Source organism: Natrix helvetica, assembly GCF_964273705.1.
Source record: "Natrix helvetica genome assembly, chromosome: 8".
Classification (NCBI taxonomy): domain Eukaryota; kingdom Metazoa; phylum Chordata; class Lepidosauria; order Squamata; family Natricidae; genus Natrix; species Natrix helvetica.
In genome coordinates, this window is record NC_138559.1 from 8,172,073 (window position 1) to 8,195,667 (window position 23,595).

Sequence of the window (23,595 nt, forward strand, 5' to 3'; positions counted from 1 at the left end):
AAAGGAACGCCTCGAGCGCTTCCAACTGCCCCTCCGGCCGTTCAACCGCCAGGCGGAGCGCACGGGGCGGTTTCTGCCGGGAGGGGCTTCCAGGGGGCCGCCAGGAGACCCCCACCCCGCCCGGGTGGAATGGAAGCCGGGGGGGGGAGAGGGCGGGAGGAAAGGGTCTTCTCCATGAGGGTCTCAGAAGACTGTCATGAAAAGGCCACATAAAAGGATCCTTTTCTTTCCCATCTGGCTCCAGGAAAGTCCGGATTGCAAGACTCCAGAGGTGGGCAAAAATACCCCTTTCCCTCCCCCTGGAAGGTCAGCAATCCAGTCCCTGAAAGGAAGGCTCTCATTTGAAAGCCACAACCGGTAATTTGGACCTAGATACAATAGAGTAGAATTCTTTTATTGGCCACTTCTTTATTCCTCTCCCCAGTTGTTTCACATCTCTAAGGAAAGATCAACATTGGTGGGCAAAGCTTCCTTGGAAGTAAAAGAATTCTGAAAAAGGAGATAAAGCAAAGAATAGAATAGAATAGAATAGGAATAGGAATAGGAATAGGAATAGGGAATATGAAAAGAATAGAATAGGAATAGGGAATAGGAATAGAATAGGAATGGAATAGGAATAGGGAATAGGAATAGAATATAGAATAGAATAGAATAGAATAGAATAGAATAGAATAGAATAGAATAGAATAGAGAAATAGGATAAGAATAGAAAAGAAAAAGAAATAGAATAGAATTCTTTATTGGCCAAGTGTGATTGGACACACAAGGAATTTGTCTTTGGTGCATCTTCTCTCAGTGTACATAAAAAGACAAGATACATTCATCAAGAATCATAAGGTACAATGGTAGTCATAGGGTACAAATAAGCAATCAGGAAACAATATCAATATAAATCGTAAGGATACAAGCAACAAAGTTACAGTCCTGCAGTCATAAGTGGGAGGAGATGGGTGATAGGAACGATGAGAAGACTAATAGTAATAGTTACTCAGCCTTAGTGAATAGATCGAATGGCAACCTGATGTATAAGGAGGCAACCCACCCCACAAGGTCAACAGCAATGAATAAGTGAAATAAAATCCTTTCCTACATGTTGTGCAGTGCCTTTGTCCCCATTTTACGACCTTTCATTGTTAAGTGAATCGCCACAGTTGATAAACTCAGTAACACGGTTGTTAAGTGAATCTGGTTTCCCCATTAATTTTGCTCATCAGAAGGTTACAAAGGGGGATCATGTGACCTTGGGACACTACGAGCAACGTTTGAATCAGTTGCCAAGCCTCTGAGTTTTGATCCCCTGATCGTGGGGATGCTACGAAGGTAAGCGTGCAACAATTCCTTTAAATCATTTTTAAAAATATTTTTATTGCCTAAAGGCAGTGTTGTATATAGAAGTTGTACATTAAACATACTCTCGTCTTTTTAAAAAATAAATAAAACAAGTACAAGGATTTATTTTTTTCATGATATGGTAACTACAAGTGATGGTAGACTTAATTTTATTATTATTATTATTTACTTTATTCATTAAACATGAAAGTCAGCCAACAGAACATTCAAAAATGCATTACAAATACCAGTCACTGGTGCTAATGGTTGATACGGGTTGCTGCCAGCGGCCTAGGTATCAACCAAGTACCTTCTTAAAATATACAATGTTCGGAGTAGCGCAGTTTTTTGCAGTTCCGTTGGTGTTATTGCAGGAAGCTGCAATTTGTGGATGTATCTTGTAAAATGCTTGGACATGGTGCCAAGTGCCCCGATGACAATGGATATCACTCTTACATGCTTCATCCATAGCCGTGTAGTTTCGATGGCCAGGTCGCGATATTATCATTATTTTTCTACTTCTTTTTCTTCGACTCTGGCATCTCCAGGAACAGCAATATCAATAAACTATACACTTCGGCCCTCTACAACCGTGATATCTGGCATGTTGTACTCCAAATGACGATCTGTTTGTATTCAAAAGTCCCACAAGATCTTCACCTTCTCATTTTCGATATTATTATTATGATGTGGTTAATCTTTGGTGAGATTCACAACCTTTGGGGCTGGTTGGTAGCTCAACAGCTTGAGTCCTAACCAAGGACCTAGGAACTGTTAAGGTAACGTCGGAGGACATTAGTTGTTCCAAGTAGGGAGTTTTTTTGTAGAGTCAGAATGTTCAAGTCCGATAAATTTAGAATTTCCAAATAGCGAGGTAGCTCTTTAGATATTGCTCCAAGGGCTCCAATTACAATTGGGACAACACATGATTTCTTTTTCCACAGTTGCTCAACCTCAATTTGCAAGTCCCAGTATTTTGTGATTTTTTCTTGCTGTTTATCTTCAATTTGGGCATCACCAGGTATTGCAATATCAATGAACCATACTTTTTTCCCTTCAATTATTGCTATGTCAGGTGTATTGTAGGCCAAGTGCCTGTCAGTCTGGATTCTGAAGTCCCACAAGATCTTGACTTTCTCATTCTCTAAAACCTTCTCAACCTGATGATCCCAGTGGTTTTTGCTGTACTCAAATCCAAACTTTTGCCATAATTTCCAGTGAATAATCTTAGCAACGCGGTCGTGGCCTTGTAGGTAGTCAGTTTGTAAAATTTTGCTGCACCCGCTGATCAAGTGGTCGACTGTCTCATCTTTCTCATTACAGAGGCGATGTTTGCTGTTGGTGGCAACATGTTGAATTTTTGCCTTCATACAGTTTGTGGCTAAGGCTTGTTCTTGAGCTGCCAAAATAAAGCCTTCTGTTTCTTTTTTCAGTACTCCTGATCTTAACCCATTCCAAGTTAGTTTTGGGTCAGCTTTGCCTTCAATACTTTTCAAGTATTGGCCATGCATAGCTTTGCTTTTCCAATTTTCAGCTCGCTTCTCAATTACTTCTTTCTTATATTCAGCTTTTAACTTAGTTGTCTTCAAAAGGTCTCCTTTATTTACTTTCTTAATCATTGGTTCTTCACTTTTCTGGATGTAATCATTCAAGCTGTTTCTTTCTTCTTCCACAGTCTGCTTTACTTGTAGGAGTCCTCAACCACCCTCTGCTCTTCTGATCTGTCAACATCACTTTTAGGGTGCAAAGCATGATTCATTGTCATAAGCTTCCTTGTTTTTCTGTCCAAATTGTCCAATTCCATCTGGGTCCAGTCAATTATTCCTGCAGAGTATCGAATTACAGGTATAGCCCAAGTATTTATGGCTTTTATGATGTTTCCTCCACTCAGTTTGGACTTTAATATCTTGCGAATTCGTCGAATGTACTTGGCTGAGGTTAATTCCTTGACTTTATTATACATTAAGTCAGAGGCCTCTAAAACCCCCAAGTACTTGTAGCCTTCTTCTGGTTTTACTGCCTTTATCATTTCTTCATTCTCAAGTTGTATTCCATCATCAGTGATGGCGAACCTATGGCACAGGTGGCACGCGGAGTCATTTGTCAGGGCACGTGAATGTGCACGCTGGCCAGCTGAGTTCAGCCTTTTTAAAATCCATTTTTCACCCTCCCCAGGCTCCAGAGCCCTTATAGGAGCCTGGGGAGGGCTAAAAGAGCCTCCCCCCCCGGAGGCTCTCCGGAGGCTTCATGAGGTTCCCTGAAGCCTCCGGGGTGCAAAAAAATGGCCCTATGGGCAAACCAGAAGTTCAGAAACAGACTTCCGGTTTGCTTGGAGGGTCATTTTGACTGCTCCAGAGGCTTCAGGAAAGTGTCCTGAAGGTCTGTGAAGCCTCTGGACGGCTTCTGGGGGGCGGGGAAGGCTGTTTTCGCCCTCCCCAGGCTCCTATAAAGCCTCTGGAGCCTGGGGAGGGCAAAAAAGCATGAAAAAAAATGGGGGGAGCGTCTGTAGTGCGCGCATGCGCACTGGGGGGGTTTGCACATTGCATTATGGGTGCGGCACGCCCGCACACGACCCCCCTGCGCTCCCTCCACTTATGGCACGCGAGCCAAAAAAGGTTTGCCATTGCTGTTCTAGGACCTTGCCTGCCTTGGTTGCCATTGTTGCACCTTTGTCAATTCCAAACTGCATACCAATGTCTTGGGTAAATTCTTTTGTGCTTTCAGTTAATAAATTCAGTTCAGCTTTTGTTTTACCAAACAGCTTCAAATCATCCATTTACACCAAGTGTGAAATTTTCAGTCCTTTCTTTGCAAGTTCTTCAAAATGGTAGTGGTAGCATTGAGAGTATAAAAAGTAGGGGTGAAAGGGAATCACCCTGGAAAATGACCCGTTTAATTTCAACTTCACCCAGTTCTTCTCCATTAGCCATAAGCTTCGTTTTCCAGAGGTTCATTGAAGTTTCCATGAATTTTTGTATGTTGCTGCTCATGCCAAAGGTTTTCAGACATTTCTTGATCCAGCTGTGGGGAACGGAATCAAACGCTTTCTTATAGTCTATCCAAGTCATGAACAGCTTGGTTCATCTTTTCTTTGAATTCTTTAGGATTAGCTTGTCAATCAGCAGTTGGTTCTTTGTTCCTCTTGAAGTTTTGCAGCATCCTTTCTGTTCTACAGGAAGCAAGTCATTTCTTTCCAAGTATCTGTAAATTTGGTTTGCAGTGATACCAGTAAGGAGTTTGTATGTTGTTGGCAAACAGGTGATTGGCCCATAGTTTCCAGGGTCCTTTCCTTTTTCTTTATCTTTTTGGATCAAAAATGTCCTTCCAGTTGTCATGATGTTACTCTTCTTTGTTGGTATACTCGGACCATTAGTTGCTTTCTCTTCGATTCCTGTTAATTCTGCAGTAGTGAAAAATTTGTGGCTCAGAATTACGCGTTGTTGGTCCATTAGCCTTTGTTCACTGATATCATAGTCCGTGTGGTTCACCTTCCAAATCTGATACATTCGTTTTTGAAATCCACGTTTTTCTGGCTCAGACTGATAGTAAGCTTCCATAATAGAGATATTTTCTTCCCTAGTCCAGATTTTTTGCTTTTTCTTCCAGTCGCTTGTCAGCTCCATGCCCTGGTTGGCCAGCAGAGGGAGCTGAGCCCTGTAGCTCATTTTGCACAGAATGCCCAGGAGCCATAGCATCCAACGGAACCCTTGTTAATCCAGGCGATGGTTCAGCTGGCATAAATTTCATTTTTCTCGTATTCACCATGTTTGAATGGGTTGTGGAGCAAATTTTGTCTGGTCCTTCACCTAAGACCTATCTGATATGGTTGCACCTGTTCAGCATAGCCCTTAGGATCACTAGAGCGTGCAAGCCCCTCCACCATGACAAGGTTAAGCTCCTCGGAAGGGCTATTATTGTTGTTGTTGTTGTTGTTGTTATATTATTATTATTATTTACTTTGGGCTATAACTCCAAAAACTAAGAAAAAAAACACCATGAGGGTAATGTACAAGTTTCTGTATGTATAAAGTCATGCTCTATTTCGGGAGAGCAATTGCTCACAACTTACTCTATAAATCAAGATGTGGAAATGGCTACGTACATTTGATTTAAGAAAATGGTTACCAATCTACAGAAAAAAATACATATATGGGGAAAAAAAGAAAACACACCTTCAAAGATTTTTCATTGCAAAGAATACACATTTGCATTTCAAAATAATGTAGTTTAAAAAATACAAAAAAACTTGATGTACCGTAAATTTTTCCTTTTCCTCTGGCTTAATGAATATCATTTATTCACTATAAAACTTATATGTTCCACATGTTAAGAATAAATGTACATTAAATCTTGTTTTTAAAAAAGGTAAGTGTGAAAAATGGGCATAAGTCACTTTTTTCAGTGCTGTTGTAACTTTGAATGGTCACTAAATGAATGGTTACCAATCGAGGACTGCCTGTACAGATTATGAGACAGCTAAGTAGGTCTCTTGGACGTGGTTAATGGTTCCATTAAAGTTGAATCATGGGTATCTCACCTCCCTCCAGTTCTTTGTTCCCTGGATTATCTTGATAAGGCGAATTGATAAGGTAACCTTGAGACACAATCTCTATTTGAACTCCAGGAATTGCCTGTTTTTAAATTATATCAAAAAAAAACCAAGATGCAAGTTAGTTTGAAATGCAAAGACAGTCCTTGACTTGTGACCACAACTGGGACACGAATTTCAATTGCTATGCAAGGCTTTTGTTTAGTGATTTTATGGGCTCTTTTGCCATCTCTGCAGTTGTTAAGTAAATCATGTGGCCATTGAGCAAATGTGGCTTTTCCCATTGATGCTAGTTGGGAAGGTTGCAAATGCTGATCAGGTAACCCCAGGATGCTGCAGGAATTTCCTTCATGCTCACGGGGAGCCTAGTCAGAACAGCATCTGAATTTTGATTGCATGACTATGGGGATGTTGCTATGGACGTAAGTGTGAAAAACCATCATGTCAACTTTTTTCAGCGCTGCTGTAACGTTAAACAGTCACTACATGAACTGTTGTAGGCCCTCTCTTTCATTCCAGGATGGAGGAAAAAGTGGAAGCTTTCAAATCGGTCTTCTCTTGGGGGGTGGCCTAATAATTTGGGCCAGCAATTCTTGCCCAGCCCATTCATCCGATGTTTTGAGGTCTTTGGCGTGTCTGGAATGTTTTGGGAGGTATAGAAATGGAGTGGGTGGGAGTCCTCACTGCCTGGAAAAGACAAAAAAGAGGACATCCATCCTTTTTGAGCAAGACAAACAAAGGCCTTCTGGGTACCACCCAACCTGTTCTAAGCAGCATTCCTGCCATGAAGGCACCACAGAAACAAGCAGCCCAGCATGTTTGGGAATGCAGTCGGCACATTCTCCGCATTCAAAGCTTGCAAGCGAAGGGGAGAGACCGGAGTTCAGCTGCGTTGAATGGTACCGACTCCCTTGGCTTGCACAACTAGCCTTTCATCATAGACTTTGGAAAGAGCACCCTATCTCTACCAATGCTGATCTCATGACTTGCTTCCAAACTACTCTAGGATGTGCAGTTGGTGAGTGCAGACTGTGGTCCAAGACTTTGTGCATGTTGCCCCACTCCTTAGAGAGCTGCAGTTCTCTCCGGTACAAATAAGACTTAAGTCTGGGACATAAAAATCTGTGATATGCAACATGAACCTACAGAATCATCTGCACCTCCATAACTGTCTGGTTTGGCTCTGCAACCCAATAAGACAGACATAGACTTCAAAGGATAATTAAAACTGCAGAAAAAACAATGGCTACCAACCTGCCTTCCATCGAGGACCTGTAACACTGCACGAGTCAAAAAGGGGGCCGTGAAAATATCTAGAGACCCCTCACATCCTGGACATAAATTGTTTCAACTTCTGCTCTCAAAACGACGCTATAGAGCACTGCACACCAAAACAACAAGATACGAGGACAGTTTTTCCACCCATGCTGTCACTCTTCTGAACAACTAATTCCCACAACACTGTCATATTACCTACTAAGACTGTATTACTAATTCCATGTGCAGGTGGTCTTTCTATCTTGTCTTGGGTTGCCGGGCATGTATCTTTCCACGCCTCTTTGTGTCACTCACAGCTTTTGTATAGATTGTGAGGTTAGTGTCCATGTTTCACTGGTATATGTGTTCTGACCTAGGCTTCCTGAGACAGTAAAAAGCACACACTTAGTCCCCAAAACCCTCTTTTTACTTCAATGTAATGAGTCACATATAGTTTGTAAAGAGTCCGACAGAAGTCTGCAAAAGTATTTTGAGATAAGGCTGATAAGCACCCACCTTTATCTCCCTTAAAATGCCGCCAAAGACCTAATTGGAAATTAGCTTTGCAAAGCCACACAGAGCACAGAGTCAAAACGGAGCTTCAGAGTTTAAACCGACCAGAACAAACAAAGTTGTTTCCTGCAAAGGCTCACATGCCAACAACAATAACAATAACAACAACCCTTGTCGTGGTGGAGGGGCTTGCACGCTCTAGTGATCCTAAGGGCTATGCTGAACAGGTGCAACCATATCAGATAGGTCTTAGGTGAAGGACCAGACAAAATTTGCTTCACAACCCATTCAAACATGGTGAATACGAGAAAAATGAAATTTATGCCGGCTGAACTGTCGCCCGCATTAACAAGGGTTCCGTTGGATGCTATGGCTCCTGGGCATTCTGCACAAAATGAGCTACAGGGCTCAGCTCCCTCTGCTAGGCAACCAGGGCATGGAGCTGACAAGCTACTGGAAGAAAAATCGAAACAGCTTATACAGGTGAAACTCGAAAAATTAGAATATCGTGCAAAAGTTCATTTATTTCAGTAATGCAACTTAAAAGGTGAAACTAATATATGAGATAGACTCATTACATTCAAAGTAAGATAGTTCAAGCCATGATTTGTCATAATTGTGATGATTATAGCTAATCCCAAATCCACAATCTCAGAAAATTTGAATATTGTGAAAAAGTGCAATTTTCTAGGCTCAAAGTGTCCCACTCTAAGCAGCTAATTAAGTCATAACACCTGCAAAGGGTTCCTGAGCCTTTAAATGGCCTCTCAGTCTGGTTCAGTAGGAATCACAATCATGGGAAAGACTGCTGATCTGACAGTTGTGCAGAAAACCATCATTGACACCCTCCATAAGGAGGGAAATTCTCAAAAGGTAGTTGCAAAAGAAGTTGGATGTTCCCAAAGTGCTGTATCAAAGCACATTAATAGAAAGTTATGTGGAAGGGGAAAGTGTGGAAGAAAAAGGTGCACAAGCAGCAGGGATGACCGCAGCCTGGAGAGGATTGTCAGAAAAGGCCATTCAAAAGTGTTGGGGATTTTCACAAGGAGTGGACTGAGGCTGGAGTCAGTGCATCAAGAGCCACCACAGACGGATTCTGGACATGGGCTTCAAATGTCGTATTCCTCTTGTCAAGCCGCTCCTGAACAACAAACAACATCAGAAGTGTCTTACCTGGGCTAAAGAAAAACAGACCTGGTCTGTTGCTCAGTGGTCCAAAGTCCTCTTTTCTGATGAGAGCAACTTTTGCATCTCATTTGGAAACCAAGGACCCAGAGTATGGAAGAAGAATGGAGAGGCACACACTGCAAGATGCTTGAAGTCCAGTGTGAAGTTTCCACAGTCTGTGTTGATTTGGGGAGCCATGTCATCTGCTGGTGTTGGTCCACTGTGCTTCATTAAGTCCAGGGTCAATGCAGCCATCTACCAGGAGATTTTGGAGCACTTCAAAAAAACTTCAAAAAGTGCTTCCTTCCGCAGATGATCTTTATTTATATGTATTTTATTTTATTTTATTTATATTTATAGATACACTGACTTCATTTTCCAGGAGAACTTGGCACCTGCCCACACTGCCAAAAGCACCAAAACCTGATTCAATGACTGTGCATGATTGGCCAACAAACTTGCCTGACCTGAACCCCATAGTGAATCTATGGGGCATTGCCAAGAGAAAGATGAGAGACATGAGACCGAACAATGCAGAAGAGCTGAAGGCCGCTATTGAAGCATCCTGGTCTTCCATGACACCTCAGCAGTGCCACAGGCTGATAGCTTCCATGCCACACCGCATTGAGGCAGTAATTGCGGCAAAAGGGGCCCAAACCAAGTACTGAGTACATATGCATGCTTATACTTTTCAGAGGTCCGATATTGTTCTATGTACAATCCTTGTTTTATTGATTGCATGTAATATTCTAATTTTCTGAGATTGTGGATTTGGGGTTTTCATGAGCTGTAAGTCATAATTTGTCACAATTATGACAAATCACGGCTTGAACTATCTTGCTTTGAATGTAATGAGTTTATCTCATATATTAGTTTCACCTTTTAAGTTGCATTACTTAAATAAATGAACTTTTGCACGATATTCTAATTTTTTGAGTTTCACCTGTATCCTTTGACGTTACCTTAACAGTTCCTAGGTCCTTGGTTAGGACTCGAGCTGTTGAGCTACCAACCATCCCCAAAGGCAGTGAATCTCACCAAAGATTAACATTAATAATAACATTAATAATAATAATAATAATAATAATAATAATAATAATAATAATAATAATAATAATAATAATAATAATAATAATGTACTGCTTAGTCCCTATTCCATGGATCAATATAGCCAGTTCTCTTTTTTCCCCATAGAACCAATAGAAGGCGAGAATTGGAGATCTCTCTTTCATCAAGTCTACAAGAAGGAACCGCAGCTGGTTATAAAGGTGGCACTTCAATAATCCAAGTTTAGAACAGGAGGCTTCTTAAGAGGTAATTCCTGGCCTTTATGACGGATTGTATTGCATGGCAGGATTCCCAGGCTCCTCGTGGACTCCCCCTTGTCCCTGTGAATGAGGAATGGTGTGCTTTGTAATGGATAGGAGGGAGGGGCAATGGCACTCTTCTGACACCAACAGGAATGCTTTACCATGCGTTGCTTTGAAAGTAGCTGCATTCTATTTACACAGGAGGCACAGTGTGGGTTGCCCATTTCTCCTAAAGCCTTGTGACTCTTCCTTCTTTGCAGACTCCTTTCATTAGGGCACAAGCTTGCAATTAAGTCATCACTACTCAACAGAAAGAAGTCATCCTTCCCATCTGCCCAGTGGCTAAGACGCTGAGCTTGTCAATCAGAAAGGTTGGCAGTTCGGGGGTTCGAATCCCCAGCGCCACGTAAAGGAGTGAGCTCCCATTACTCATCTCAGTTTCTGCCAACCTAGCAGTTCAAAAGCAAGTAAAAACGCAAGTAGAAAAATAGGGACCACCTTTGGTGGGAAGGGAACAGTGCTCCGTGCGCCTTTGGCATTTCATCATGCCAGCCACATGACCATGGAGAAGTCTTTGGAGAGCGCTGGCTCTTTTGCTTTGAAACGGAGATGAGCACCGCCCCCTAGAGTCAGGAACAACTAGCACATATAAGTGAGGGGAACCTTTACCTTTTACCTTAGCTTCCTTTGCACAAGGCAAACCATGGTTTTAAAAGCCCAGTGGCTGGGTCAGCATAACAAAAGGAAAGGTTTAATCCAGGCAGTGCTGCAGAGGTGGAGGATGGTTTAGTGAATCCTGAAACTTTACTCCAAGTAGTTAAAAATGAAGTTTCCAGATCTTCTCTGTCTCATCCTCTTTTTTTCTGCCTGCAGCAGATTCCTGTTTGTCAGAGTTGGTTAGAGAAGACAAGCAGGTGGATTCCAGCACGTCTTTTCCCCTCTTATCTTATCTGCTCCTCTGTCTGTCTCCCCTCCCCATCCTCATTCTTTGAAACCTTTGCTAAACAGAAGACTGGGGGGGTCCAGGGCTCATCCTGGCTCTTCCAGACTCCCGAAGAAGCTCCATGTTGCTCAAAATATAGATAAGCAAACAACCATCAGAAACGAGCCTCCAATGGAAGAGCTGAGAAATCTCTTATTCTCAAAAGAGTTCCTTCCCCCTCCCCCGTGCTTTCTCTCCTTAACTCCTTTGTCCTTTGTCCTGTTTTTATTTATTTTCTGTTCTGTTTGGTTTTCTGCCTGGTTTTTAAAGTTGGTCTGTATTGAGGGTTTAGCTTGGTGTGTAGTTAGGAAGGGATAGAATATCAAAATTAAGAACAATAACAACAACAATAATAATATTTATCATTCGTATTCTGAATTTGCAAAAAACAAACAAACAAACAACTACCACCTTACTCGGAACTGCCATACAAGTAGTCCTTGACTTACGACCACAATTGAGCTCAAATATTGGTTGTTAAGTGAGATATTCGTTAAGCAAATTTTGCCCCATTTTACAATCTTCCTTGCCGCATTTGTTAAGTGAATCCCTGCAGTTGCTATGTAACAGGGTTGTTAAGTGAATCTGCCTTCCCCGTTGACTTAGCTCAGGGGTGTCCAAACTTGGCAACTTTAAGACTTGTGGACTTCAACTCCCAGAATTCCCCAGCCAGCTTAGGTGCCTCTGCTTGCATCCTGGGTTCAGGAATTGTGATTGATAATGGAACCACACTACTGTTGGAAGAAATGTCCTTCTGGGTTCAGTTCCAAGTGGGGGGGAAAAGACACTGGAAACATGGAGGCTGCTTGGAAAGATGGTTTAATGGCTTGATCTCCTGAACAGAAAAAGGGGATCACATGCTTCCAGATGTTGGGTGAAGAAGAAAAGAAACCAAGATGCTGAAAGCCCCTGGTTTTATGCCCTCTCTGGCCTTTGACCTTGATCTTGTATTCTGATTAGTTGTCAGACCCCCGTGGGGCCATGCAGAGGCAACTCTGTAGGCTGTGCTTTGAGTCCAAGTTTGAGCATTGCTTCTTCCCAGGTGCCCTGTGGCAAGATGGGTAAAGGGCTAATACTATCATGCCTTAATCCCATCTCCCTGGAGCTGAAGGAGAGGAGATCTTTGTTATATAGAACAGACTGGCTCAGGCCTTTTAATGGCCCATTGACAAAGGTGGGAGCTATTAAGAGCGAATCTGCTTCCTGCATAAAAACATGTTTCTCCATTTATGATCCAGGGAAATATAATATTTTGCCTTTTCAATATTTCCCAGGATATTTCATTTTTCTCGGAGAGGGGTGGGTTTTAACTTCCTACACTACTGTGATAGTTAATTAGCATATGGCATGTTATACATGGGTTAGCAATATATATGTATACACACACACAATATATATATACAGTGTGTATATATATATATATATATGTATGTATGTATGTATGTATGTATGTATGTATGTATGTATGTATCAGTGGTGGGTTCCTGCTGGATCGCACCGGATCGCGCGCGCTCCCTTTCAGCGCTCCACCTGGCTTGCGCGCTCCCTTTCAGCGCTCCACCTGGCTTGCGCGCTCCCTTTCAGCGCTCCACCTGGCTTGCGCGCTCCCTTTCAGCGCTCCACCTGGCTCTCGCGCTCCCTTTCAGCGCTCCACCTGGCTTGCGCGCTCCCTTTCAGCGCTCCACCTGGCTCTCGCGCTCCCTTTCAGCGCTCCACCTGGCTTGCGCGCTCCCTTTCAGCGCTCCACCTGGCTCTCGCGCTCCCTTCCGGCGCTGAAACCGGAAGTACAGTCTTGCCCCGCCCCTGGCGAAGCAACGACACCTGCCTGCGCTCCACCAGCTCGGCTGGGAACGGAGATGTTTCCTCAGCGGAGCGGAGCGCCTGAAAAGTCTTTGAAAAGTCATACTATGTATGTATATTTGAATTGCTACATACTAGTAACATATTGTGTGTATTTCAATTGCCACATACTAGTTTTATATATACATATATATATATATATATATATATATATATATATATATATATATATATATATATATATATATATATATATATATATATATATATATATATATATATATATATATAAAACTAGTATATAGCAATTGAAATATGCACACACATACACACAACCTACACTGCAACTGTCATAAATATGAGTCAGTTGACAAGCAGCTGAATTTTGATCCCATTGTCATGGGCTGCCACAAAGGTCGTAAGTGTGAAAAAGGTCATAAGTCCCTTGTTCAGTTGAATGGTCAATAAGTGAAGTGTTGTAAATCAAGGACTACCTGTATGTAGTATTTGGGGGAGGGGGGAAGGATTATCCTTAGTTCACCCCAAGCAGAAACCCACAAGAGCCTAAAGGAAATGCTAGATTCCAATAAAGTTTCTGCTCAGACCTGATTAGTGTCTTCCCTGTTGGCTGGCTGGATAAATCCCTGCACTTTTCTTGGCAAGATTTTTGGGGAAGTGGTTTGCCATTGCCTCCTTCTTAGGGCTGAGAGAGAAGGGCTGGCTGAGTGTCAGAGCTACTGAAATATTTACAGTGCTAATCCTTACTAATACTGTGCCACAGGTTTGGCTAATTGAGCCATACAGGCAGGTAGACAGGACAGGTACAAAGGCAAAGACAGAAAATATTTGAATCTAATGTCTATGGAGATTCTCAATCATCCAGGTTGTTCCGTGTGTGTGTGTGTGTGTGTGTGTGTCCCAAAAAGAGGCAACTGGCTTTCCTTTTTGTTTCATTTTGAACAGAAGAAGCTTCTTGGGTGAGAAATGAAATGCTTTCAAAGAAAAAATAAAAACCAAGGAAGTGCAGTTGCCTTTGGGGGGGGGGGGGGAAGCATATTTGGACAATCTATGAATTGTCTACCATCTCAATTGCAATAGCAAGAGCACTTGGGCTTATATACTGCTTTGCAGCCCTCTCTCAGCAATTTACAGAGTCAGCCTCTTGTCCCCAACAATCAGGGTCCTCATTTTACCCACCTCGGAAGGTTGGAAGGCTGAGTCAATCTTGAGCCGGTCAGAATCGAACTGCTGGCAGCCTGCAGAGTTGCCTGGCAAACTGCCTTCTAGCCGCTGTGCCCCTAATGCACAACATGCAGGAAAGGGTTTTAATTTCACCTATTATCTCTTAACTGCTGTTGACTTTGTGGGGTGGGTTGCTTCCTTATACCACATGAGGTTGCCATTGGATCTGGGTCAGAATTGCCAGTTGAGGCTTTCAAATGGGAGCCTTTCCTTGAAGGACTGGATTGCTAACATTCCAGGGGGGAGGAAAAGGGTATTTTTGGCCACCTCTGGAGTCTTGTAACCCAGACTTTCCTGGAGCCAGATGTTAAAGGAAAGGAAGAGCTCCTGCAGAGCTCTGGGCCAGAGGTGGAATTCAGCCAGTTCTGACAAGTTCCGGAGAACCGGTAGCGGAAATTTTGAGTAGTTCGGAGAACTGGCAACTAGGCTGGCCCCACCCCCGCTGCCTCCCAGTTGATCTTCTTTTGTTGCCCTGAACAGGAGAATGGAGCTGGAAAGCAGGTTAATGGGGTAGGGAGGGAATGGGGGATGTTGCAGTAACCTTCCCCTGCCACGCCCACAAAGTCACCCACAAAGTCATGTCTTGCCCACAGAACCAGTAGTAAAAAAAATTGAATCCCACCACTGCTCTGGATCCTTTCATTTGGCCTTTTCATGACAACCTTCTGAGCCCCCCATGGAGAAGACCCTTTCCTCCTTTGTGCTTGACAAAGGTCACCCAATGTTGCCTTTGTAGGGCAGGGGGAACTAAATATACATATTTATTGCCCTTATCACTTCCCTTCCCCATTTTTAATCTGGCAGTCATTGTGTAGTGGAAATAAATCATCAGTCGTAATTGCCCTGATTTTGCAGATAGGGACTCTTACAATGTCTGCATTTCCCTGGGTTTTCTCAAGACACCAAACTCCAAAGGAGCCTCACATTTGTGTTTGGGCTTAGCCAAGGAAAGCTTTGTAGCCAAGCAGACTTTTGAAGCTACTCTCTCTTCTATTCAGAGCCTGCCTGTCCCTACAGGACGAGGACAAGTAAGTTACCCAGGAATCAGATCAGGCAGGCCGAGAGGCTTTTTCTGCAAAAAGCAGCCCAGGCAGTTATTTGATACCCCCCCCCCCCCTAATTTTTAGGAGCAATCCTAGAAAAGCATCTGGTGGGGCTTGGTCCCTTTAAAGCAGCCCCAGGCTGGGAAAGCAGGAGGTAAAAGCAGGAATGGAAAAGCTTTTGGAGATCAGCTGCAGAGAAATCTTCCCAGATGGAAATATTGGATCCCAAAGGGTTATACTTGACTTTATCTCTATAACTGAGTCCTTTGGGGGGTGTGGTGTGTGTTTGTGTGTGCTCTTTCTGCTTCTCTGCCTTAAAATAGGGATGGTTCTGTTGGAAGGAATGTCCTTCTGGGTTCGGCTCCAAGTGGGGAAAAAGACACTGGAGACATGGAGGCTGCTTGGAAAGATGGTTTTAATGGTGGACAGGACCGCATGGCTTGAGTCCTGAACAGAAAAGGTGATCACACGCTTCAATGTTGGTGGAGAAGAAGAGAAGGCAAAAGGAAGAGAAGGGAAAATGGAGGGGCTTGCTAGGCTTTTTATAACCTGTTTAGTCCCACCTCTCTGTTTCCTGTTCCTGCGTAAGAAATGTATTCTGATTGGTTGTCAGACTCACATGGGCCCATGCAAGGGCAACCCTCTAGGCTGTTTTGAATCCAGGTTTGATTGAGTTCAGATGCCATGTGGTCAGTTGAATAAAGGCTTATATTATCCTGCCTTATCCCATCACTCTGGAGTTGAAGAGGAGAACTGTTTATTATGTAAAGTGGACTGGCTTGGTCTTCTTAACGGCCCATTGACAAAGTGGGGATGGGCTGGAAGCTGTAGGAATTTACTTTGTGTTTAAAATGTGTTTCTCCCTTTTTTCACATCCAGGAAAATATAATATTCTGCCTTTTGATTGATTGATTGATTGATTTTCAATATTTCCTAGGATATTTCATTTTTCTGGGAGAGGGCTGGGTGATAACTTCCTACAGTTCTATTGGAAAGAGTGGGGCAGCGCTATAAACAATTTTAAGGAGTATAATATTCTTAGATTAAGTTCACTGGCAGTTTACTTTAAGGATTGGGCTCTGTGCGTAGTGCATTGAGTGGATGGGTTGCATAGAAGGACTTAATAAGGAAAACATTGGCAATGTTCACCCAACAGGCTTTGGAGGGCACCTAACCTTTCCAGGTGGGGAGGGAAGCAAAACAATTCAGGCTTAAATATGGTCTGTTTGTGGGAGAGACAGAGGAGAAAAAACTGCCTTTCTTATTTTTAAAAAATAACTCCAGGTGGCAAACATATCTAATCCTCCTCCTTTCCCCCACAACGACCCCCTAAGAGGAGCTGAGCTGGGAAAGACTTGAGTGGCCCAAAGTCACCAGGCAGCTTCCACACCTAAGGCAGGATTAGAACTCAGTTCCCTGGTTCCTCTCCTGCCCTTGACTGCCTTGCATGGGAATGGGAGTTCCAGCAGTTCGGCAACAGGTGGCGACAAAGAAGGGCCCCCAGTCCGAAAGGCTACCTGGACTCAATCTGGCCTTTAGCTGGGGACTATGGGGATTGTAGTCAGCACAACCGGAGGATGTTGGGTTGTGTCAAAGCTAGTTTCCGGGAAAGGTAGAAGGGGGAAGGGAGTGTTTATTTTAGAGGGAAAGTGGAATGCGTGTCTGATGAATAAACGGATTAAAAATCTTTTTAGTCAATTTGCAAAGGATGCTGCTGGTTTTTTTAGTCCTTGGCCAGCAATGCTATCACTTCCAGAAATCGGAAGCGATTGACTTCAGGAGCTGTGGGTGCTTCATCGCTGGAGATAGGAAGAGACTGGAGAAGTCTTTGTCTGGAATCGTAGAAGGTCTCCTGCTTGAGCAGGGGGTTGGACTAGAAGCCCTCTGAAGGTCCCTTCCAGCTCTATTCCGATGGAAGCTGCCCCAGAGCCTCCGGCTTAGCGCGTCCCCTCCTCATTTGGAAAGGCTTCCTCGCCTCTCGGGCGCTCGCCTCCTCATCCTCGCCAGGTGGGGCAGCGAAGGGCGGGAAAGGCGCGGGGCCAAGGCGAACTTTCCTCTTGGCTCCGGGCGGCGGCTTCTGGGGATGGAGCTTCGCCTGAGCCGCCTCGCTTTCCCAGCGCAGGAAAAGAAGAGACGCCAAAGGGGGAGTTCCAGGCCAGGCTAAGCGGCGGAGGGAAGGGCGCCTCTCCTTGCGCGCCTCTGCCGGGATTTCGGGCTGCCCGGGCGGGCTCAGCAGAAGCGGAGGGTGCAACCTCTCGGGCTCCGCTCAGCGCAGCAGGAGGAGGAAGAAGAGGAGGGAGGAGGAGGAGGAAGAGGGAGGAGAAAGAAGAAAAGGAAGAAGGGGGAGGAAGGAGGAGGAAGAAGAAGAGGGGGAGGAAGAGGAGGAAGAAGAAGAGGAGGAGGGAGGAGGAAGAAGAGGAAGGGGAGGGAGGAGGAAGAAGAGGGGGGAAGGAGGAGGAAGAGGAGGAAGAAGAGGGAGGAGGAAGAAGAGAGGAGGAGGAGGAAGAAGAGGGAGGAGGAAGAAGAGAGGAGGAGGAGGAAGAAGAGGAGGGAGGAGGAGGAGGAAGAAGAGGGAGGAGAAAGAAGAAAAGGAAGAAGGGGGAGGAAGGAGGAGGAAGAAGAAGAAGGGGAGGAAGGAGGAGGAAGAGGAGGAAGAAGAAGAGGAAGAGGAGGAGGGAGGAGGAAGAAGAGAAAGGGGAGGGAGGAGGAAGAAGAGGGGGGGAAGGAGTAGGAAGTGGAGGAAGAAGAAGAGGAGGAAGAAGAGGAGGAGGGAGGAGGAAGAAGAGAGAGGAGGAAGAAGAGGAGGGGTGGAAGAAGAAGAGGAAGAAGGGGAGGAGGAGGAAGGGGAGGAGAAGAGGAGAGAGGGGGGAGAGGAAGGGGAGGAGGGAGGGCACCCGAGGCACGGGACGCTCGCCGCGGAGCGAAAACCCCGTCCCGGACCGCGGCGGAGACGCCCTACGGAGTTCCTTCGGCATTCCTCCGCCCGCCCGCCTGGCTCCCCTGCCGCCTTCGACTCCTCCGGGGCGGTGGGGGCGTCTCCTGGCGGCCTCCTGGGAGCCCCTCCCGTTAGCAAACGCCCCGCGCGCTCCGCCTAGCAGGTCGAACGGCCGGAGGGGCGGCTGGAAGCGCTCGCGTGGTTCCTCTCGCGCGGGGCTCGCTTCGGGCTTTGCAGCGGTCTCGGCGGCGCATTGGTGGCGGAGTCGGAAGCGGCGTCGGCGGCGCCTCGCTCCTTTCGGGATGTTTCCCAGGCTACCGGTTGCCTCCTTGCAGCCCCGGCGGTGAGTGTGGGGTCGCCTTCGGGGCAGCCTTTTCCCCCTGCCCAGCTTTGCCTGCCGGACTCCCGGCTCTCCCGTGCAGCGCGCCCGGGACTGCTCCCTTCCTGGCCGAGCGCTTGGAATCGCCGCTGCCTCCCCGGAGGGAGCCAGGGAGCCTGGGCGGCGATCCTGCGGGTGGGTCTGCTTCCCCCCCGGTTTCCTGTAAAGTTTCAGGGTAGCTTTTCTCTTGCTGGAAGACGCCGGAGCCGCTCGGTTGCGGATGGGCGGCTGATCCATATAAAATAAGCGAATATTTCATAAATGAATAAAGGCATATATCTATATCTGTATGTATCTCTCTCTCTCTCTCTCTGTCTGTCTCTGTCTGTCTGTCTGTCTGTCTGTCTCTCTCTCTCTCTATCTATCTATCATCTATCTAACATCTATCTGTGTGTGTCTGTCTGTCTGTCTGTCTGTCTATCATCTATCTATCTCATATATCTGTCTGTTTGTGTCTGTCTGTCTGTCTAAAGTGAATAAAGGCATGCTTTAAAGATGGGAAGGCCATTCCATGCAGAGCAGTAGAAGAAGCGGGGGAGAGGCGCATGGGATGGCTAAATCAAGGGCGCAAAAACGTGCCTCTTCCAGAGACCTTGGCTGCAACTATTCCCATTTTCCATCAGCAGCAAATGATTGGGTGGGAGAATAATAGGGCTAAGAGAAAAGAAGATTGAGGCACCTGGGCTGCTGGCCTCCTTCAATTAGATTGATTATAAAGCTTTTTTTAAATTGCCCCAGCTGCTAACAGGATTCAAAATTCAGCCTGGTTGAAGCCATCAGGGGCTCAGGATTGTCCTGAGTGAGATCTGAGGAAGTCTTGGTAGATGAGCTCCCAAGAATGAGCGTGCAAGGGATGGCCTAGAGATGAAACCACACAGGGTGAAATGTGGTTGTTTCGTTTCCTGGCCCTCTTTATCAGATGGAGATTCACTTTTCATTGCCTGATTCACACATAGAATAGAATAGAATAGAATATTTATTTCTAAGCCGCACCCTCTCCCGAAGGACTCGGGGCGGCGTACAATAAAACAAATAAAATACAAAGTACAATACAATACAATACAAATCTGGACAGGACATACATATAACAAGGACGTATATAAAACGTATACAAGGAGGAGGTAGGCTGATAGCTAAAAAACAATTAAACAATTAACAATTAAAACAATTAAAAAGTCACAATATTTAAAAACCCCAATAAATAAATTCTATTTATGTATGCTTTGTACTGCAGGGCACAGAAATCAAATCTGACCCCCTTCCACAGCACATCTAATGTATAACTGATAACTAATTTGAGTAAAATTGGGAAAAAACTGGTCTCAAGAAATGAATAGAGATGGTCTTACCACCCCATTCATAAATGAACCCCCAAGTTTGGAAAATCCATTTACTCTTATAGGATTCTTAAAGATGCCATCAACTGAACTGCATATTGCATAGATAGCTTGTGCGCCTATATTTAAAGTAGTACTAAATCTTATAAAAAGTTGTAATTCTTAATTGCAGGAAATCTGCACTGGGCCCCTTCTAGCCAGCATGTGTTGTAATGCTTGTGCAGTGCAGATTTCCTGGTTCAATTTTTAGCATTCGCTTTATGGACTGTATTTGCTCATTGCTGACTAATAATCTCTTACAGGTTATCCAGCCATCAACGGGACAATGTAAGTTCTGAATTCATTACTGGCATATCAGAACAGTGTTGGATGAATGACGCTAGAAGTTCCAGTTATACATATAGCATGGAAGTACAAAGAAGGAACTTGGGCTGTGAATTTTGCTATTGGCCAAAAATAGCTGTTCCCATGTGAAAATGTAATTGATGGATCATAAATCATAAATAAATTGGGCACCATCTAATAAAATGAAATTCAATGGTGAAAAGAGTAAGATTCTACATTTAGGCAAGAAAAATGAAATGCACAGGTACAGTATAGGTGGTACCTTGCTCAATAGCAGTAACTGTGAGAGGGATCTTGGAATCCTAGTGGGTAACCATTGAAATAGGAGCTAGCCGTGTGAAGCAGCTGCCAAAAAAGCCAACACAGTTCTAGGCTGCATAAACAGAGGGATCAAGATCACGTAAAGTGTTAATAGCACTTTAAAATGCCTTGGTAAGGCCACACTTGGAATGCTGCATTCAGTTTTGGTCACCACGATGTAGAAAAGATGTGGAGACTTTGGAAAGAGTGCAGAGAAGAGCAACAAAGATGATTAGGAGACTCGAGGATAAAACATATGAGGAACGGTTGCAGGAACTGGGTATGTCTAGTTTAATGAAAAGAAGGACTAGGGGAGACATGATAGCGGTGTTCCAATATCTCAGGGGTTGCCACAAAGAAGAGGGAGTCAAACTATTCTCCAAAGCACCTGAGGACAAAACAAGAAGCAATGGGTGGAAACTAATCAAGGAGAGAAGCAACTTAGAACTGAGGAGAAATTTCCTGACAGTTAGCACAATTAATCAGTGGAACAGAATTTGCCTCCAGAAGTTGTGAATGCCCCAACACTGGAAGTCTTTAAGAAGATGTTGGATAGCTATTTGTCTGAAATGGTATAGGGTTTCCTGCCTAGGCAGGGGGTTGGACTAGAAGACCTCTAAGGTCCCTTCCAACTCTGCTATTGTGTTGGTTGTGTTGTATTGTAATGTATTGTATTATATTAAGTGAGTGTTTGTGAACTGTCTTGCAGGGAAGATTGCTCTTAATGGTATTTTAAGGCCTGTGTGCAAAAATAGAATGCAATGTCCTTTGATACCGATCTGATATTCTTTTTTTGTGCTAATTTTTTAAATTTTATTTTAATATAAACAATCCATTTTCCATTAAACAGTGTGTCATCTGGGTACAAATATTTTGTGCCAACAATTAAAATTTACAATCATATTCATTGTTTGATCTATTCTTAGCTTAATTTCTAATACCTTAAATGTCTGATACTATAACAATCCTCATCATGATTTTGTTTAACTATTAATTATATTGACTATTAACCCGTTTTCTATATTTTATACAACTTCTTCTCCGATTAATTCTCATGTCTGTTCTCTAACCACTGGTAAGATGATTCCCAATTTGTAGAATAATCAGTTTGCTCTTTCTCTTTGATAGCCAGTGTCAAATCTATTCATTTCTGCACATTCTAATATTTTCTTAATCACGTTCTCATCCGCAGGGATCTCTTCACTTTTCCAATTTTGTGCAAATACAATCCTAGCGGCTGTTACAACATGTTTAATCAAATATGCATTTTCTTTGCTATAGTTTTCTGCATTGGGGAAATTCTAATTGTTTTACTACCAGTTCTGTGGTCAGCTGGGCTTTGTGGGCGTGGTGTGGCTTTGTGGGCGTGGCAGGAGAAGGATACTGCAAAATCTCCATTCCAACCCCACTCTGGGGCCAGCTAGAGGTGGCATTTGCCGGTTCTCTGAATTATCCAAAGTTTCCGCTACCGGTTCTCAAGAACCTATCAGAACCTGTTGGATTTCACCCCTGGTTTTCTGGTAAAATCCCCAACAAAAATATTTTGGGTTTTAAGTCAATCTGTTGATGTATCATCTTTTCCAGCCACATATGTATTTCAGTACAGCCGGCCGTGGGCTTTGGGGATCTGTTGAGACCCTTGCAGTATGTCTAGAAGCCAGGTTCTTCTGAGACCACATGGACTCAGTGCTGGGAGCTGTTTCACGTTTTGGGAGGGGATTACAGACAGGTCATGCTAAGTTTTGAGGAAGGTGTGCCCCTCATATTAAAACATTTGGAAAAGCTGCGTTTGACAGAGGCGCTTCACAAAAGCCAGCCCCTCTGCCACTTGAACGTGGAGCCGCCTTCAAGAAAAGTTTGCAGCCCCTTCCTCATTTTCATCTCCAATGATTAGAAATCTGGATTTGGACCAAACTTACATTTTTCTTTTTGCGTTTGTTTGAGCATGGCTGTTTTTTCATATTAATGCAAGGGCTTAACTGTTCCTGGGATATCTTTGCTCTGCTTTGGGGGTGGGGGTCTACCCTTTGTAGCATTGTCCATATCATTCCAACTGTTCAGGAAGTGTGAGCCTTTCCTGTATGTATCTCTTCCTGTAGGAAGGGAGGGGGAGGGGGAGAGGGGGAAAGAGAGAGCTTTTCTAGGTTAGCTTTCTGCCTGCACTCACACACACACCCCACGCGCCATGGGATCTTTGCTTTCGCACATAAAAACCTAGATGCAAGTAGATGGGGGTCATAGTTTTCATACCTTGTGCTAAGGCAGGCTTAGTCAATGAACTAGGATTAAATGACTGAACCGTCATTAGCTAGATCAAACATGCTAAGTCCAAACAAACAAGCCACGTTATGATGCAGTGTGTTATGTTAACCAAGCCAGTGAAGGGGGTTGTGATTGCTTTGTTATTTGTTAGATTTGTAGCCTGGGTTTTCTGCAACAGCAGCATAAGGCAGCTCAAGGTAGCTCAGTGATCAGATTCAAAATGTTTTACTACCGGTTCTGTGGGCGTGGCTTGGTGGGCATGGCATGGCTTGGTGGGCGTGGCTTGGTGAGCAGGGCAGGGGAAGGAGACTGCAAAATCCCCATTTCCTCCCGATCAGCTGGGACTTGGGAGGCAGAGAATAGATGAAGGCAGGGCCAGTCAAAGGTGGTATTTACTGGTTCTCTGAACTACTCAAAATTTGCGCTGTCCTTTCTCCAGAACCGGTCAGAACCTGCTGAATCCCACCTCTGGTAACATGTCCCATGCATCTTCCTTCCAGTTACTCCACAATAACCACCCTGTGAGGTGTGTTGATCTGAGAAAAATTTGACTGGCTCAAAGTAACCCAGCTGTCTTCCATGGCTGAGGGGGGATTAGAACTCACGGCCTCCCGCTTTCTAGCCTGGCGCCTTTAAAGTGGCTTTCCAAGAACAAATTGGCAGTTGTAGATTAAGCTAAGAGAGAAGAGCAAGCATGGCAGGATTAAAACTTTTATTTCCTCCTCCTCCAACACCTTCATCATTGTGCCACGATATCCTTTGGGAAAAATATGATTACAAAATACAACAGAACATTGTTATTTAAATTGTTATTCTCATTTAAAGGAGAAGGCTGGGCTCTGTTT

General features: G+C 44.2%; 2 protein-coding genes across 2 annotated transcripts in view; one reads left to right on the forward strand and one right to left on the reverse strand.

Moving 5' to 3' along the window:
• Nucleotides 1–23,595, reverse strand: part of LOC309396045 (uncharacterized protein C8orf58 homolog) — a 110,839-nt gene that overhangs the window by 39,647 nt on the left and 47,597 nt on the right. The gene's annotated exons all lie outside the window — the stretch shown is intronic.
• LOC309395975 (uncharacterized protein) overlaps nucleotides 1–23,595 on the forward strand; it is a gene marked incomplete at its 5' end in the record, with an annotated part of 30,909 nt that overhangs the window by 45 nt on the left and 7,269 nt on the right. Inside the window, 2 exons of the mRNA XM_081960687.1 lie at nucleotides 18,070–18,470; nucleotides 20,146–20,170. Coding sequence (XP_081816813.1) covers nucleotides 18,070–18,470; nucleotides 20,146–20,170 — 426 coding nt within the window. The remainder of the gene's footprint in view (nucleotides 1–18,069; nucleotides 18,471–20,145; nucleotides 20,171–23,595) is intronic.